This window comes from Balaenoptera borealis, assembly GCF_965194805.1.
Source record: "Balaenoptera borealis genome assembly, chromosome: 7".
Classification (NCBI taxonomy): domain Eukaryota; kingdom Metazoa; phylum Chordata; class Mammalia; order Artiodactyla; family Balaenopteridae; genus Balaenoptera; species Balaenoptera borealis.
In genome coordinates, this window is record NC_138864.1 from 114,912,841 (window position 1) to 114,931,688 (window position 18,848).

An 18,848-nucleotide genomic window follows, 5' to 3' on the forward strand; every position below is an offset into this window, starting at 1 on the left:
TTTTGGTGAGTCTCACAGATCCTTTAGGGCTAGAGGGCTGGACTCTTGGCATTTGCTGAGATTTAGAGATGGTAACTCTCTCCCCTTTTGGATCCAGACATTTAAGGACATCTTTGTCAGGTTACTGGCTGGCTACCAGATAGTATGGAACAGAAACTTCAATGACCACACTCACTAGGAATTCATACACACTTTACAAAATAGTTTGGAAAAGTGACAAATGGACTGCTCCGGCAATCAATGAGCAAAGCTCAGCAATCCCTGAGGAGTGGGAAAATTAGAGTTCTAGAGTTACCATAATAAACAAGATCTTTTTGAGTTTATCTTGCTCGGAGTTTGTTGAGTTTCTTAGACGTGTATATTCATGTCTTTCATCAAATTTAGGAAGTTTTTAGTCATTATTTCTTCAAATATTTTTTTTCCTGCCCTTTTCTCTCTCTCTTCTTCTGGGACTGCCATGATTTGTATGTTGGTATGTTTGACGGTATCTCACAGGTCCCTCAAGTTCTGTTCATTTTTCTTCAAAACTACTTTTGTAAAGCCTTCCTTCTTATGTGTGTTACTGACCTGTTATCTCAGCCTACGACCTCTTAGAGGTTTCTTTAAATGTGTAGATTTATTTATTTATTTATCTTTGGCTGCATTGGGTCTTCATTGCTGCATGCAGGCTTTCTCTAGTTGTGGTAAGTGGGGGCTACTCTTTGTTGCGGTGCGCTGGTTTCTCATTGCGGTGCCTTCTCTTGTTGCAGAGCACAGGCTCTAGGTGCGCAGGCTTCAGTAGTTGTGGCATGGGGGCTCAGTAGTTGTGGCACACGGGCTTAGTTGTTCCCGGCATGTGGGATCTTCCCGGACCAGGGCTCAAACCCATGTCCCCTGCATTGGCAGGCAGATTCTTAACCACTACGCCACCAGGGAAGCCCCAAATGTGTAGATTTAAAAGTGTGTATACCTCTTTAAATGTTCTGATATGTGCTGCCAGAGAAGCAGCTGCAGCCCAGGGGAGCTGAATAAAGCCAAGCATCTCAGCTGACCCTCAGGGAACCCCCATGCTAACTAAATCACGTAATCCCCTAATTTTTGAGTACAAGATCCTGTCCACCTGGCACTAGCCAGCCACTTCAGGGATGTGGGCTGCTGTCCCCACTTTGCAGCAGAATTAAGGAATTGGGCATGGTAGCTGGTTCAAGCAAGCAGCCCTCTTACTGAAGTACAGCAGCCCCTTCCTTCATTAAGCTCTTCCCTGATTGCTGTAAACGTCTGAACCAGTTTCAAAGTTCTGGAATAGTTGATTCTGATAGTTTTTTCCAGCTTAATGGTTGTTTTCGTAGAGAAACCAACCCCCCAAGCTGCCATTTTTTTAATGACATCCTTTGCTGCCATTTTTGCTACTTTAAAGTAAATCCCAGATTTGGCATTTCATCCTTAAATAGTTTAACTTGCATCTCCAAAAAATAAGGAAAGTAACCTTGATAATCCCAATATCATTATTAGCATGGACAACTAAAATAGCTATTATTTCCTAGTGTTCTAGTACAAGTCCATCTTCACATTTACCCCCCAAAAATGTCCTTTAAGCTGTTTTGTTCAAACCAGAATCCAGTCAAGGATTAGCTATACAGCATGATATTTGGATATCATGTTTCTTAAGTCTGTCTTAATCTAGAATAGTTCCATCTTCTGTCTTCATTTCTGTAATTTGTACTTGGTGGAGAGAACCAATCAGTTAGATTATAAAATATTTTGCATTCTGGATTTGTGTGGTGTTCCCTCATAGACTTTTAAAGTCATTCCTCTCAACTAGTAGTTTAGTTGATTAAATTCATGTTAAACCTGGTTAGGTAAGAATACTTCATAGAAGATGCTATATACTATGTATATAGTAGTTTGCTAGTTTTTGTGTTTGAAAAAAAGTATTTTTGCAAAAAACTTTTGTGGACAGAAAAATAAAGTTACTTAGAAGGATAAACCACAAACATGGTTTAATAAAAATGGTTACCTATAGGAAGTGGGGTAGATGGAATGAAATGGATAAGAGGGATAGGGATGGGAGTGAAATCTGGTATACTTTCTAATATAGTTTTTGACTTTTGAACCATGTAAATATTTTACATATTCAAAAATAATTACATTCCAAAATAAAAAAGTAAACTTTTAAAACTGAAAATATTATTTCTTTATCTAAAGAAACTAAAACAGCTTGGAATAGAAGTTGTGAGAGTGGATACCCTTGCCTTCTTCCAAATCACACCAGAAAGCATTTCATCATTAAATATGTTAGGTGTAGGATTTTCATACATGGTCTTTATCAGGTTGAGGAAGTTTCATTCTATTTCTAGGTTGCTGAGAGGTTTTTTTTAAAATCTTGCATGAGTGTTGAAATTTTCAAAGGTGATCATATGGCTTTTCTCCTTTATTTTGTTAATATAGTGAATTACTTTAATTGATTTGAATGCTCAACCAACCCTTCACTTCTGTAATAAACCCTACTTAAATGATGTATTATCAATTTTATGTATTCTGAATTTGATTTTCTGATATTTCATTAATGAGATATTGGTCTGTACTTTTCTTTCCTTGATTTTAATATCAGGGTAATATTGGCCTTATAAAATGAGATGGGAAGTGTCCCTCCTCTATTTTCTAAAAGAATTGTTTAGAGTTAGTATTATCTTTAAATGTTTGATGGGATCCAGTGGTCCCTTTTAGGTCTAGACTTTTCTTTATGGGACAGGTTTTAAGTACGAATTCAATTGTTTTAATTGATATATTCAGGTTTTCTGTTTCTTCTTGAGAAGATTATGATAATTGTTTCTTTTAAAGAATCAACACATTTAGTCAAGTTGACAATATTCCCATACTTCTTTAAGCTCCATGGAATCTGTAGAAATGGCCTCTTTTACTTTTGATTTTGGTCATTTTTTTTCTTTTTCCTTGATCAGTCTAGCTAGAGGTTTATTAATTTTTCCCCCACCCCCAAGAACTGGCTTTGGTTTCATTGATTTTTTTTTTTCTTTATTGCCATTTTCTTTCTTCTTCATTGTATTCTGCTCCCTATAATTTCCTTCCTTCTACTTTTTTTGGTGGATTAATTTGCTCTTCTGGCTTCTGGAGGAGAATGCTTAGACCATTGGTTTTTAGACCTTTCTTCATTAACACATAGGTTGGTTGGAAGTAATTTGTTCAGTTTCCAAATATTCGGGGGTTTTCCAGTTCTCTCTGTTACTGATTTCTAAGTTTATTTCATTGTACTCATGGAACATATTTTGTGTGTTTTTAGTTCTTTTAACCCATACTTGGTTTATTGCCCAGCGTATGTTATATCTTGGTGAATATTCCATTCACACTTTAAGAATATGTATTCTGCTAAGATTAGGTGTTCTTTAAACATCAGTTGGATCAAGTTATTTGATTCTTTTGTTCAAGTCTTTTATGTCTTGACTGATTCTCTGTCTACTGCTCTATTGATTACTGAGAGGAGAGTTAAAATCTCCAACTATCATGTGGATTTGTCTGTTTCTCTTTAGAGCTGTATCAGTTTTTACATGATGTGTTCTGACATGTTAATTAGGTACTTGAGCATTTAGGATTATATGTCTTGGTGAGGAATCAAGCTCTTTATCATTATACACTGTCCTCACTTTATATCTGGTAATAGATCTAGTTCTGTAGTCTGCTCTGTCTGATATTATTATAAAGTCCTCGGGGTTTCATATGCTTATTATTTGAATGTGTATCTATTTCCATCCTTTCATTTTTTTAAACCTGTGTGTGTATTTAAATTGGGTTTCTTGTAGGTAGCATCTAATTGGGTCTTTTGTTATATTCACACCCATATGCTTAAGTAGCAAGCCATCAATGGTATTGACAGGACCATGGACAGAGCACTATTTTGCATTATATAGATCCTCTCCTTTTTCTCCCATGGATGTTGAAATATAGTTGCCTGACTGGTGGCGCTCCATCTCATGGTCCTGTCCTTCAACTCTCTTATGTCTGTGATCCACAGTGTGTAGTAAGAGGCTTTGAAGCCACATACATCTCTTTTATGGAGATGGGCAGTCAAAGAGTTGCCAGCCATTCCTAGTACTTAATGTCAAAGCATAAGCCCTGCATTATGCTTAGGTTTAGACACTAAAACTTCACAAAGGAGATAGTAAATCATATTTACATCTCAAAACCCCAAAACTGTAAATATTTAATTTGTAGAATAAAAAGAATAAAACCAGATCCTAGTAAGTTTAAGTCCAGCTACTTTTATGAATGTGTAATTTACGATCTATCATTAATCTCTTACATCAGTCATGTTCTTATGACCTTATAATTATCTAAACATCTTTCATGATTTCATTTGGCAAGCACAGAAACTTACATATAACTTCAGCAGTCCTTTTCCTTTAAAATACAGATAAATATAATACTGAATTGTTAGTTCTTTCAACTTGATTAATAAATAGTTGATTTCCTTGTTTAGCTTGTTCCCAGCACATATGCTGGCAACGGCAAAGAGAAGCAATTTGTAGCATTTGTACTAGTCTGTTTGCTTTACTATTTCTCTTGAATTAAAGTTGACTCCCTGCTTGCCTTTCAGATTTCAAATTTTCCCTTTTCAAAAATGGGAATTTTATTATGTTTCTGCAGTATCCCCACCCTTTCCAGGATAGTGTGTCAAAGAATCACTTTCTTCATATAGGCATTCAGGTATTTACTGCATAATATGCAGTGCCTTATTTTTTCTTCTACTGACAAGGTACATCTTGAGCTTGGGATTGAAGTATGGGTAAAGATGCAAATTTGAGATTTACCAACATTTGGCCTCATTGTTCCTTGTTAGGCTGAGGTACCTCTGTGACTCAGAGTTCATTTGTGTAAGTCTTAGTAGATGATTTGAGGGAATGAGGTAGGTGAGGTTGTGCTGGTCCTTATCTGATTTTAATTGGGGGCACAGTATGATGTACAGGTTTACCAGGTACCAGCCCAACATCATTAGGCCCTTTTTATACATTTATTAATATAATCCTTATAACAGTTCTGCCTCAAATTTGTTCTGTTGAGCATGGAATATTTAGCACTATAACCGGAGCACAATAAGTTCTCAATATGGTAACCATTATCATGATTATCATGTACTGTTACTTTACAGAAGAGGAAATAGAGGCTCAGAAAGATTGTTTAGGGGATATAGAACAGTCAATAAAGAGGAACAATATAGGTCTATATAGCTTTAAAGTCCATGCTATACCCTTTTTATTTAAATAGTTTCCATGTAGAATGTACGTAAGATGTGTACGCAGAATTCAAATTCCAGAGTTGCCAGTTAGTAGTTGAATGACCACAGGCAAGTCATGGTGCTCAGTTTCCTGATCTGTAAAATGGAGGTAATACTTAATGCACTAGAGCTGAGTAGCTGCTTACTGGTCCTCAGGCTCTGTTTTAACCCTAGACTGGGCATGAGCTTTCATTGGCTTGCAACCTATTTATCGCCATGTGCTCTTAGGCCTTGGAAATGGTTTGGTTCAGGAAAGATAGATGGGCTTGAAATTAGTATTGGAGGGGAGCTGCTTATTCTTTCCTCCATCCTAGGCATAGCCTAGCCACTATCCAGAATTTTGTGTTAATCATTCCCTTGTTTTTCTTTATAGTTTATCAGCTATATATGCTTTCTTATATATTATTTTTGAACTTTGATAGAGTATAATACATATTCTTCTGGGACTTTCTTCACTTAACAGATTTTTGAGGATTCGGCCATCTGTAACTTACATGCATTGATTTCATTGCTGTATAGTGTTCTATTATTTGAATATACCACAGTATTTTTGTTCTGTTGATGGACATTTGGATTGTTTCTAGTTGTGGACTTTTCTGAAAAATGGTGCTATGAACATTGTTGAGCATGTTTCCTGATGCTGAAGAGTTTCTCCATGGTGAAACTGTGGATCACAAGGTGTGTGCATCACTAAGGGAGTTCATTCACTCATTCACCAAGTATTTATTGAGTACTGCTATGTGCCAGGTACATGTTTAGGTGCTTTGGAATATCTGTGAACTAACCAGACAATTTACATTTTACTTGGGATAGCCAGACAATAAACAATAAATATAAATAAATGAAACTGAAGGATAACTGCCAGAGAGAAAAGAATTAGAGCAGGATTAGGGGAATCTGTTGTGCAGGAAGGTGGATGGGGGTGCAGGTATCATCAAAGGTAACATTTGAAAGCAGACTTAAAGGAGGCTATGCACCATTTAAAATATTTTCAACCCACTAAATAACAGAAAGAAACAACCATGGCCATTAAGTACACAGTGATGAATGATTGAAGAAAATATCTACACACTTCTCACAGAATTATTTTTCTTTAGTTAATCAGATTTTAATCACTCTAATTTCTAGAAGGATATATTCCAGATGCTGATCTCCACCAGTCTGTATAGAGGAACTTTAAATGTGCTCAGACTGGAACAGAAATTACATTTTCCCACTAACATTTTATGGGTAACAAAGTATTGTTGAACTAACATTTATTTGAGTTTAAATTCATTTAGGTCAAACTCACCACCATACATAAATGGGATTCTTTCTTTTTGTTTTAAATGTCTTTATTAGAGTATAATTGCTTTACAATGTTGTGTTAGTTTCTGCTGTACAACAAAGTGAATCAGCTGTATGTATACATATATCCCCATATCCCCTCCCTCTTGAGCCTCCCTCCCACCCTCCCTATCCCACCCCTCTAGGCTTCACAAAGCATCCAGCTGATCTCCCTGTGCTATGCAGCAGCTCCCCACTAGCCATCCATTTTACAACAAATGGGATCCTTAATTCGTGGACTAATATCCTATCTGTCAAAATGATGCAATCTGTGAACCCATGGCTTTCTAAGACATTTTTGTAAAGTGTGGTAGTACACTGCACTCTGGGGTCAGTCAGCCATGGGTTCAAATCACAGCTCCACTATTGTGTGACCTTGGTCACGTTAATCAGATTCTCTGATCTCCATTTCCTCATCTGTATGAGGATAAAGCAGTACATATAAGGAGAGCACTAAATAAATGTTCTTTTTAGTTTTTTTTTTAACTTTTTATTTTGAAATAATAATAGATTCATGGGAAGTTACAGAGAGATCCTTTGTACCCAGTTTTTTCCATTGATTACTTCTTATATAATTACAGTGCAATATCAAAACCAGGAAATTAACATTGTTACAATAGTGAGTATAGTTCTAATGCAAATTTATCACATGTGTAGATTCATATAACGTCACAATCAAGACGCAGAACTATTCCATCACCGAAGCTCTCCCTCTTGTTACCCCTTTATAGTCAAACCTACCCTCTCTCCCCACACCCCATTGTCCCTAATTTCAGGGAAAGTAGTAGTCTGTTTCCCATCTCTGTAATCTTGTCATTTTGAGAATGTTATGTAAGTGGATCATTCATAAGACCTTTGGAAATTGGCTTTTTAAAAAACTCACACTAATGCCCTTAAGATCCATCCAGTTTGTTGCATATATCAATAATTAGTTCCCTTTGATTGGTGACTGTTATCCCATGGTATGGATGTACCACAGTTTATTTAACCATTAACTTATTTACGGAGATTTAGGTTGTTTCAAGTTTGGGGCTAATATGAATAACACTGAATTCCGATATTTGTGTTCAGATTTTTGTGTGAACCTAAATTTATTTCTGCCCAGGAATGAGATTGCTGATTCATACGATAAATGTTATGTTTAGTTGTTTCGAGAAACTGCCAAACTGTTTTCCACAGTGGCTCTATTATTTTACATTCCCAGTGGGAATATATAAGAGATCTAATATCTCCACATTTTTTGTCAGCATTTGGCATTGTCACTACTTTTTATTTTAGCTGTTTTAATAGCTTTGTGCTGGTATCCCATCATGATCTTAATTTGCGTTTATTTACCTGATGGCTAGTGATGTGGAACATCTTATGTGCTTATTTGCCATGTGCGTATCCTTATTGATGAAATGTCTCTTCATGTCTTTTGCCCATTTTCTAATTGGGTTTCTGTTTTTTTCAGTTTTGAGAGTTCTTTATATATTGTAGATATGAATCCTTCGTCAGATCTGTGGTTTGCAAATATTTTCTCCCAGGGTGTAGCTTGTGTTTTCATCTTCTTTATAGGTCTTTTGCAGAGCAAAAGTCTTAAATTTTGATGAAATCAAATTCATCCGTATTTTCCTTTTATGGATTGTCTTTGATATATCTAAGACCTTCAGCAAGTCCTCCGTCCTTAAGATTTTTTCCTGTTTTCTTCCAAAGATTTTATAGTTTTATGTTTTATATTTAAATCTGATCCACTTTGAGTTAATTTTTATATAAAATGTGAAGGTTAGGTTGAAGTCCAATTTTTGCCTATGAATACCCTGTTGTTTCAACAATTTGTTGAAAAGTCTTTCCTTCTTCCAATGAATTGTTCTCATACTTTTTGTCCAAAATCAGTTGCGCTTACTTGTGCGGGTGTATTTCTGGGTGCTGTATTCTGTTCCATTCATCTGTGCATGTATACTGCCAATACTACCCTGTCTAACTCACTATATGTAAGTCTTAAAATTGGATAGTGAGTCTTCTCACGATATTTTTCTTTTTCCAGACTTGCTTTAGCTATGCTAGTTCCTTTCCTTTTCCACATAAATCTTGGAATAACCTTGTCTATATTTACAAAGAGATCTAGCTAGGCTTTTGATAGGAATACACTAGCCTATAGATCAATTTGGGGAGAATTGACATCTTTACTGTGATGAGTCTTCCAATCCATGAACACAGTATATCTCTCATCAGCATTTTGGACTTAATCAGTATAAAGATGCTTTTGCACCTCTGTCAAAAATCAGTTGGCCCTACTTGTATAGGTCTGTTTCAGGTCTCTATTCTATTTCATTCATCTGTGTGTCTATTCTTTGGTCAATAACAGGCATTCCTGATTACTGTTGCTATGTAAGCCTTGAAGTTGGATAGAGTGATTCCTCCACTTTATTCTTCTTTCCATTATCGATTCAGCTATTATAATGCATTTGCCAGCTATTTATTTATTTATTTATTTATTTATGGCTGCGTTGGATCTTCGTTGCTGCGTGTGGGCTTTCTCTAGTTACAGCGAGCAGGTGCTACTCGTCGTTGTGGTGTGCGGGCTTCTCATTACAGTGGCTCCTCTTGTTGCGGAGCACGTGCTCTAGGCACGCGGGCTCAGTAGTTGCGGCATGAGGGCCTAGAGTGCACAGGCTTCAGTAGTTGTGACCTGTGGGCTCAGTAGTTGTGGCACATAGGCTTAGTTCCTCCGCGGCATGTGGGATCTTCCCGGATCAAGGATCGAGCCCGTGTCCCCTGCATTGGCAGGCAGATTCTTAACCACTGCGCCAACAGGGAAGTCCTTGATTTGCCTTTTAATATAAATATTAAAACAATATTGTCTACATCTACAAAAAAAATATTGTTGGGTTTGTATTAGGAATTCTGTTAAACTGGTAGATCACATTAAGGAGAATTGACCTCTTTACTACATTAATTATCTCTATACATGAACGTTGTCTCTCCATATATTTAGATCTTTTTTGATTTCTTAATTTTGTAGTTTTCAGCATGCCAGTAATATACATGTTTGTTAGTATTTCATTTTGTTTAGAGCTGATTTCCATGTAGTTAAAAGGCTGTTCAAATTATTTCATATTTGTTTGTGCCTTTTGAGGAATTGGTCCATTTTACTTATATTGTCATTTTGTGTGAGTAGTGTTAATATTTCTCTGTCATTCTTTGGCTGTCTGCATGGTCTATAGTGATATCCCCACTTTTATTCTTTATGTTTGGTAAGTTGTGTCTTCTCCTTTGTCTTTGTCAGTCTTGCTGGAGGTTTGTTAATTTTATTGACCTTTTTGAATAATGAGCTTTTTGTTGAATTGACTTTTCAGTTTTCAATTTCATTCACTTCTGCTCTTATATTTATTATTTCCTGCCTCCTGTGAGGTAAAGGTTGAAGTCTAAGTTTCCCTTGCTGCATCCTTTGATATCCTGAGAGGGAGGCCCTCCTCCTTACTGGTCAGTGGTGTGGAAGTTGATGCTCCCACCAGGCCTCTGTTGATACCTCCCTGGCTAGTAGGGGTATGGGTGCCTACTTACTGCTTCCCATGTGTTCTTCATTGACACATCTAGGGAGTGGGGATATAGGGGCGAGGGAGGTTACTGGTAAATAGTGATAAAAGTCCAGACTTTCCACTACCCTTCAGCATGGAGGTGGAGGGGTACCTCATTACTGTCCTGGAGGTACAAGCTCAGGCTCCTCACATAGTCTCCACTGACACTACTGGGGGCCTCATTACCACCCAGTGAGGACCAAAGCCCTAACTCCCCCCAAGGCTTCTCTGACACAGCCAGCAGGAGATGGTTGGGGCACCTGGTTTCTGCTTGGCCAGGGTAGAAGTCTAGGCTTCCCATTGGGTCTTTGCTGGTGGGAGAGGAAGCACATTTTTTTCTGTGGTGTTTTGCTGTAGTAGTTTTCCTTCTTGCCAGGCTGCCCTGTTCCTGTCCTCTGGATAGAGGGAGCAGGCTTTTGTGGACTTTTTTTTGTTGACACCTGTTGATATTCCTGAGATGGTAGCTTCATGAGCACCTACTTTGGCATATATGAGGCTAAAAGAAAACCCAGGAACTCACCATTGTCATTCCTTGGGTCCTGAGGTCTCTAGACAGTCTGCCTCCTGTCTACTTTTCTCAGTTTTATGTAGAATGTCTAGAGTCTTTAGCTCTACTTATCGGGAATAAGGAAAAACATGTTTACTCAATCTTTCTATTCTGTGAAATGCATTGTCACATTTTTACAGGTTTTAATTACTAATTTCTTGTCAGTGCTATGTGTCAGGTATATCTTCCCCCAATCGGGGGCTTATCTTCTCACTTTCTTCATGGTAATCTTTTGTCTAACTGTAGTTCTTTAATGAACTTATTCATCTTTCTCTTATGCTCTTGCTCTTTGTTTCTTGATTGAGAAATTTATTCCAGCTCTAAGGTTACACAGGTACTCTCCTGTATTTCCTCTTGAAAGTTTTAAAGTTCTAATCTATCCTATCCAAAAGAATTTTTTTTGAATTTTATTTTATTTTATTTTTTCATACAACAGGTTCTTTCTAGTCATCTATTTTATACATATTAGTGTATGTATGTCCATCCCAATCTCCCAGTTCATCCCACCAGCACCCCCACCCCTGCTTTCCCCCCTTGGGGAATTATTTTTTGAATTAAGGAGAGATCTGATTTCATCCTTCTCCCACTGTAGCGAACTATAGCACCCCTTTTCCACCAATTTCTAGTGCCACATCTGTCTTGTGTTTCTGGTATGTATATTCTGTTCCATTTTTGTTTATCCTTTCATAAATATCACACCATCTTAATTACCATAGCTTTATATGTTTACTGTGTTATTTGATAGACATGTTCCCCCAGCTTGTCAAAACTCTGTTGCAATCCCTGTTGGTATTATTATTAAAAACTGCATTGAATGTATAGACGTGTCTGGGGAGAACTGGCATCTTTACCATCAAGAGCATGGTGTTTTCATTACTTAGATTTTTTTTTTTTAATGATCCTAAATATAGCTTAACATTTTTCTACACAATGGCCTTATACATTTAAAAAAATTTACTACTAAGTACTTTTTTTTGTTGCTATTGTAAAATAGTTTTTTTAATTAAAATTTTTGTTTATTGCTTGTATATACAAATGAAATTGACCTTTGGATTACTTTGTGTTCATTCTTATGCATTTCATTTTGAAAAAAAAATGTATCTGGGAACCTTACTGCAGTCTCCTTGGTACAAATTACTGCATCAAGTTTATATTACATTTTTTAATTTAATTAAAAATTTAGATTTTAATTCATTCACAATTATTATTTATTGTTTTACCAAGCACTATGAAAGATTCACGCCCCCCCCCCACCCAAAAGGAACACTATTTGCACTTGTTAAAGGAAGCAGATTGTGTTTCTGAATCGAGATTCGGAACAAAACAAACATAAACAAAATGGGTATGTCTGTGTTCCACTTTCAGAAATCCTGATTCCATAGGTCCAGAGAGAACCAGAACTCTCCTTCTTTTAAAGTCTCCATATGATTTTGCACATCTCTGTTTGAAAAACACTGTGAGAGAAGTTGCTAAACAATAAAGAGAATAGTCAAAAGGATATTTATTTGGAAGGATATCTCATTTAAAATTATGAGCATTTATTCATCATTTAATATACTAGTGTGGGACATATACACATACACACCACATGTATACACACACGTGTGGGTGCACACACACATATAAAATCCCTATATATACATAAATTGAATTGCTTTGTGTTAAGTAATAGGTATGAATTTGAAGAGAGTGGACATTCACAGAATCCATTCACAGTTTGGATGAGAGGTGTTGGGTTAGGACTCAGTATGTTTGTATTAAAACTTAGAATGTGAGCTCATGGATGTAAAGAACAGAATTGGTGGTTGCCTGAAGTGGGAGTAGGGGATGGGTGAAATGGGTGAAAAGGGTCAAAAGGTAGAAATTTCCAGTTATAAAATGAGTAAGTCATGGGGATGTAATGTACAGCATGGTGATTATAGTTAGGAATACTGTATTGTATATTTGAAAGTAGCTAGAGGAGTGGATCTTAAAAGTTCTCACCACCAGAAAAAAAAAATTGTAATTGTGCATGGTGACAGATGTTAACTGAATTTTTGTGGTGATCATTTTGCGATATATACAAATATCAAATCATTATGTTGTACACCTTAAACTAATTTTAATGTTATGTCAATTATACTTGAATTTAACAAAAAACAACTTAGAACACAATTTTGTCTTTCCCAGTGGGAGTCATTCGATGTCCAGTTTGCAGCCAAGAATGTGCCGAGAGACACATCATAGATAATTTTTTTGTGAAGGACACTACTGAGGTTCCAAGCAGTACAGTAGAAAAGTCTAATCAGGTAAGTGTATTAAGTCTTGAATCTTTTGCCTCCTCTTAATGAGGCAGCCTGAAATGCTGGAGAACTTACCATGCATTCGGTTGGTTTGTCTCAAACATATCTTTTAATTAATTTCAGATGCCCCCTTCACCTTGCTTGGTTTTCTTTTTCCTTCCTTTTAACATATTTGCTGGATAAACTGGGTTGTTAGTCCAGTAGAGTTAGCCTTATTCTGAATTTTGCTGACCTCTCCTTAAGTCATTTAACATGCTTCCCTGTCTCCTGTATTTTGTGTAAACTGGTGATAAAAATGTAGAGGCTGTTTCGTAAGAATACTTTCATCCATATGTCTGTGTGTATTTCAAACAGGAAGCTTATGATGTTTGGTTGTCTTTTTCCTGATGTTAATGGCGTTAATGAGCACTGCCAAGATTCCATATTTCATTAGGACTTTGAAAAATGGTGACATTTTCTTTCTATCATTCCCCTTTATTTCTCAACTGGAATAGAAAGAAAAAAGCTTCCTTCTTCTATTCTTAGGTTATACAGGAAAGGTAGTTAAATGCTTGATTCTTTCCCTTTAGTTGCTAATTATTAGAGTAGTGACTTACTTTCTTAGCATTCTTCAGAGGTGACTAATGAGTGGTGTGTATGTGTGTTTATTGTTATGAACTCATGGATTTTTAACATAAAATGTGTTGTAGTTATTCTTATTGGTGCTCAATTTGTGCCATCTTGGCAGTGAGGATTCCTGAGCCCTTCTGATATAATCGCAGTGTCACTGTTATCTCCCTTGCTTTCTATTTTGACAAGATATTGTTCATTTTCTGTTCTACACCTGGAACCAGCAGGTGGTTGGTTCTCCTAGGAGCCTTGGTTCCTTTTAGTCTGAAATGGTATTTAGAGAGCACAATATGGATACTAGGGGTGCTCATCACCATTGAGTTGGTCATTTTTCTAGGACTTTCAGGAGAATGATTTAACAGATACTTTCTATTTTAAAAAGAGAGAAAGGGAAAATATAACAAGTATATATTGACATTTTGAAGTTGAATCTAGCATTGTAGATGTTCACAGAAAACTCAAGCAAATAGGAAGCCAACTAAGACGATCAAGTCCCTTTTACCTCTGGCATTGCAGTCTTCCTCCTGCACCACCTATTGCTAGAATCTAATGTGGAACCAGCTCATTAAGCATAATTGAGCCTTGCAGAGTAAGAGTATAGAAGAATAGAGTTAGTACTGAAAGTGGAAATTATAGCATCTCTGTCAAAACAGAAAACAAGAAGACAATAATTACTATATGTATGTACTGGAGATATTCAATCAAATCATCATGTTTTAAAGTTACTTGAAATGAATAATTCTTCTCTGTATGGTTAAGCCACCCACTTGATAGGCAGGTTCATTAGTTTCATTTTGCTTTTGTTTAGGGTTTTGTTTAGGGCTTTAGTTTTTTTTTAATTTGAAATTTGTTTAACTACATATAGAACATTCATATACTGCTTCCAAAATAAAATCTATGAAACAGAGTATATTCAGAGAACTCAAACTTCTATCTCCATCTCACCTACCCCCTACCTTATTTTTTCTCTACCTTATAGCTAACCATTTAATTTCTTTTATGTTTTATCCTTACACTTTTAATATTATTTTATAATCTAAGTGATTTTATGTTATTTTTAAGATTTAAGCAAATAAGTCATCCCATCCCATCCTCATCTTTCCTAGTTAAGCAGTGGTATGATATGCTTTAACACTTTGCTTTTTTACTTTTACTTTTTATACTAGAGGTCCTTCCTTAACATTATGTATAGAAATCCCATACTCCTTTTGCCACATAATGTGGAGATTAAGTTTTAGGTGACATCCTTATAGAGGTGATAGTTGAAGCCGAGGGAGTAGGTGAGACCAATCCCTAGACCTAACAAAAATCTACAGAATCAGAGGAGAAAGAGTAGTGGTGGGGTCCAGAGAGCCAATCTGGGAGATAAGAGAATCTGGAAGGGTTAAGGAATCCAAATGATTTCTAGGAAGTAAGAGTCAGTGGCATCAAATGATGTTAGAAAGGTAGAAGACAAGAACTGAGAAAGGGCAGGTTTTGGTTTATGGAAATATTATCCAAGTATTTGGAATTTGGCTAATGTAAACCACTGACTGAGGGGAAAAATTTTTTTCCCAACCACAAATGATATCATGAGGACTGCTTATATGTTGTGTAACCTTAATACCTGTTCTCAGAGAATAGTGCCACCATCTACACAGTTATATAAGCTGGAAAAAAAGGTGCTATCTCTTCTTCATTTCATATCCAGTGCATCCTCCAAACCAGTCAGTTTTACTTCCCAAATCTCCTTCATTCATCTCCACTTCTACCACTGCAAAGGGCTCCTACCTATCTCTATGCAGAAGCACTTGCCCTTTTTCTAATCTCTTCTCCACATTGCAGGGACAGTGATTTTAAAAACGCACATCTGGCCATGTCACTTACTTAAAAGCTTTTAGGAGACTTCTTGAGACAAAGACCAAAATTGTCACATGATACTTCTTGATCTGGCCCCTGCCTTGCCACCAGCTTCTTCTGTTGCCAGTCTTCCCCTTGATCTCTCCACTTGAGTCCTGCTGGCTTTCTGTCACTTCTTTGAACCTGCCATGTTCTTGCTGGAGGCTTTGGTACATGCTGTTCTCTCTGCCTAGAAAGCTTTCATCAGTAATTGATGACTCAACTCTCTTATCTTGGTGCAAATATGATCTCTTTAGAGAAAGCCTTGCCTGGGTAATCTCTCCTCTCACTTTCCCCAACCATTCAACCCCACTAAAAACAGATCACTTTCCCCCATCATATGTTCTTCTAGCTTCTCATACTTTTTCCTTTATGGCACTTCTCAATTTGTAGTTATGTATTAGTATTATTGTTTCAATAATGTTTTACTTCCTCACAACCACTCAGTAAAATTCATAACCACTCAGTAAAATTTATCTTTACAACCACTCAGTAAAATTTATGTTATTACCCTTATTTTAAAGATGAGCATTCTAAGTAACCTGTCCAAGACTACTCATCCAGTAAGTAGGGGAACTGGGATTTGAACCTACACTTCATCTAGGAGACTGGGTGTCATAAGGGCAAGGATTGTGTTTGCTTTTCCTGATGGTTATATCCTCAACAGTTAGCATAGTGCCTAGAATATTTGATATATTGAACTAAGGGCAATGTCCTTATATTTCCATTTCATATGTTTATAATTTAAAACATAGTGTCAGTTTAAATTTATGAGCACTGTTAAGAAGATAACTGATAGAGTCAAGTATGGTTGGTATATCATTTATGTATGATTAGTCATGTGACCACCTTTTCTTTATTCTCAAAAATTGATGTGACGTTTCTTTTATTAGGTATGTACAAGCTGTGAGGACAATGCAGAAGCTAATGGGTTTTGTGTAGAGTGTGTTGAATGGCTCTGCAAGACATGCATCAGAGCTCATCAAAGGGTGAAATTCACAAAAGACCACACTGTGAGACAGAAAGAGGAAGTATCTCCAGGTAATAAATTAATTTTTAAATTTCGTTTTTTCTCTATCCCTCCCAAGTCATTCTTTCTTTCCCATGCTAACTTGTTTTGATACACTCGTAAGCATTAAATATACTCTTCTCTTTTACTACAAGGAAGTCTATATTATGGCTGAATTTGAATACTTGTAAATGTTGGTAAGTATGAACAGATACAGAATTCTGCTTTATATTCATACTCACAACCCTCCTTCTCCTATAAATGCCTTAATTTGGTATGAATGTACAACATGTGAAAAAGTTGCCTTTAAAACTTATTTTCTATATACACTATTGATACTATGTATAAAATAGGCAACCAACGAGAACATACTGTATAGCACAGGGAACTCTACTTAATGCACTGTAGTGACCTAAATGGGAAGGAAATCCAAAAAAGAGGGGATATATGTATACATGACTCATTTTGCTGTACAGTAAGAACTAACACAACATTGTAAAGCAACTATATTCCAATAAAAATTAATTAAAAAAAAATTTTTACACTTATATTCTCTCTTATCTCTTATTTTTAAGATGATAAGGGGTGGGCTTAAAAAAAGTTTTACAACTCTTTTCTCTCTGATATTCTTGTAGTAAACCTGTTTCATGATATTTGTTATGTAGATAACCAAAGAAACTTTGCTTTTTATGTATTTAATTATGGTTTCTGGGTTTTTATTGTGTTGCTTATAATGTAAAGTTCACTAATAACATTTTTTGTATAGTAAAATATGTGTAACTTAAAATCTGACATTCTAACCATTTTTAAGTGTACGAATCATTGGCACTAATTGTATTCAAAGTATTAGGCAACCATCACCACCATTTCCAAAACTTTTTTAACACTTCCAAAAGAAACTGTACCCAATAAATAATAATTGCCCATTCCCCCCTCCTCACCATTCCCTGCTAACCTCTAATCTACTATCTGTCTCAATGAATTTGCTTATTCTAGATATTGCATACAAGTGGAATCATATGGTATTTGTCGCTCAATGTCTGGCTTATTTCACTTACCACAGTAGTGTTTTCAGGTTTTATCCATGTTGTAATATTTATCAGCATTTTGTTGATTTTTATGGCTCATTAGTATATTTCTGTTTAAAAATTAATCCACTGCTTTTTATTCATTGAGTCAACCAGTGTTTGTATGCCTATTCTATATTCCAGGAACTTTGCTAGATTGAAGAGATGAAAAAGTGAATAAGATAGGTACTTCCTACCCTCCAGGAGTTATTAGTATGATGAAGACTATGAACAAATTAGCAATCATAGTTTAGCCTCATAAGTTCTGTAGGAGCACATGAAAGGAGTACCAAACTCAGATATGGGGATTTACATTGAAGGCCACATCTGGGACTTCAAGGATGAATGGAAGTTCATCGCATAAATGAGAAGGGTGGGGAAAACTGAAGCACATGCACAAATTTCCAGAGGGGGAACGTTGAGTGTAGCTGGAGAGTAAGATGCAAGAAGAGGAGAAGTAAGAGATGAGGCTAGGAGTCTTGAGACACAGGAAAAGGGGGATATAATTTCTGAGAACACTGATGAAGAAGAGACACAAAAGAGGAAAGGCCAGGTATATACTCAGGTAAATTTAATAGATTAGTTCTAGAAAGACTTCTGTTTTTCCGAAAAGTCAGCCATCTATTGAAAAAGAGAGCAGAGGAAATAGGACTGAAAGGTTAGAAATATGGAGGATATTTGAAATAACTCCAGTTGAAAGAGAGCTCTAGCTTTGGAAATAGGATTGCTTGGTAGCATCAAGGTTACATTTGGTATAGTCCTTAAAACTTCCTCGGGGCTTCCCTGGTGGCGCAGTGGTTGAGAGTCCGCCTGCCAATGCAGGGGACACGGGTTCGTGCCCCGGTCCGGGAAGATCCCACATGCCGCGGAGCGGCTGGGCCCGTGAGCCACAGCTGCTGAGCCTGCGCGTCTGGAGCCTGTGCTCTGCAACAAGAGAGGCCACGATAGTGAGAGGCCCGTGCACGGCGATGAAGAGTGGCCCCCGCTCGCCACAACTGGAGAAAGCCCTCGCACAGAAACGAAGACCCAACACAGCCAAAAATAAATAAATAAATAAATAAATTTATTTAAAAAAAAACAAAAAAACTTCCTCTATCAGTCCTCGGCAGTCTGATATAGTTATAGAGAAGAATTGAACTATTTAGGGTTGGGGTTTAGCTGGACCAACATTCTAGAAGTTCCACAGGATAAGAGATGCGGATATAGGCATGTGTTGACATGAAGAATTTGGAGATTTTAACTGTATAAAGAAAGTGAAGTTGACAGTGTCAGTTGATAGGGCGAAAGAAATGGTTAGGGACTAG

The 18,848-nt window shown here is 36.6% G+C and overlaps 1 protein-coding gene across 3 annotated transcripts in view; it reads left to right on the forward strand.

Annotated features, from left to right (window-relative positions):
- Positions 1 to 18,848, forward strand: part of TRIM24 (tripartite motif containing 24) — a 92,835-nt gene that overhangs the window by 24,944 nt on the left and 49,043 nt on the right. For all 3 annotated transcript variants that reach the window (XM_082400275.1, XM_082400277.1, XM_082400276.1), the window contains exons 2-3: positions 12,869 to 12,987; positions 16,362 to 16,509. In XM_082400275.1, coding sequence (XP_082256401.1) covers positions 12,869 to 12,987; positions 16,362 to 16,509 — 267 coding nt within the window. The remainder of the gene's footprint in view (positions 1 to 12,868; positions 12,988 to 16,361; positions 16,510 to 18,848) is intronic.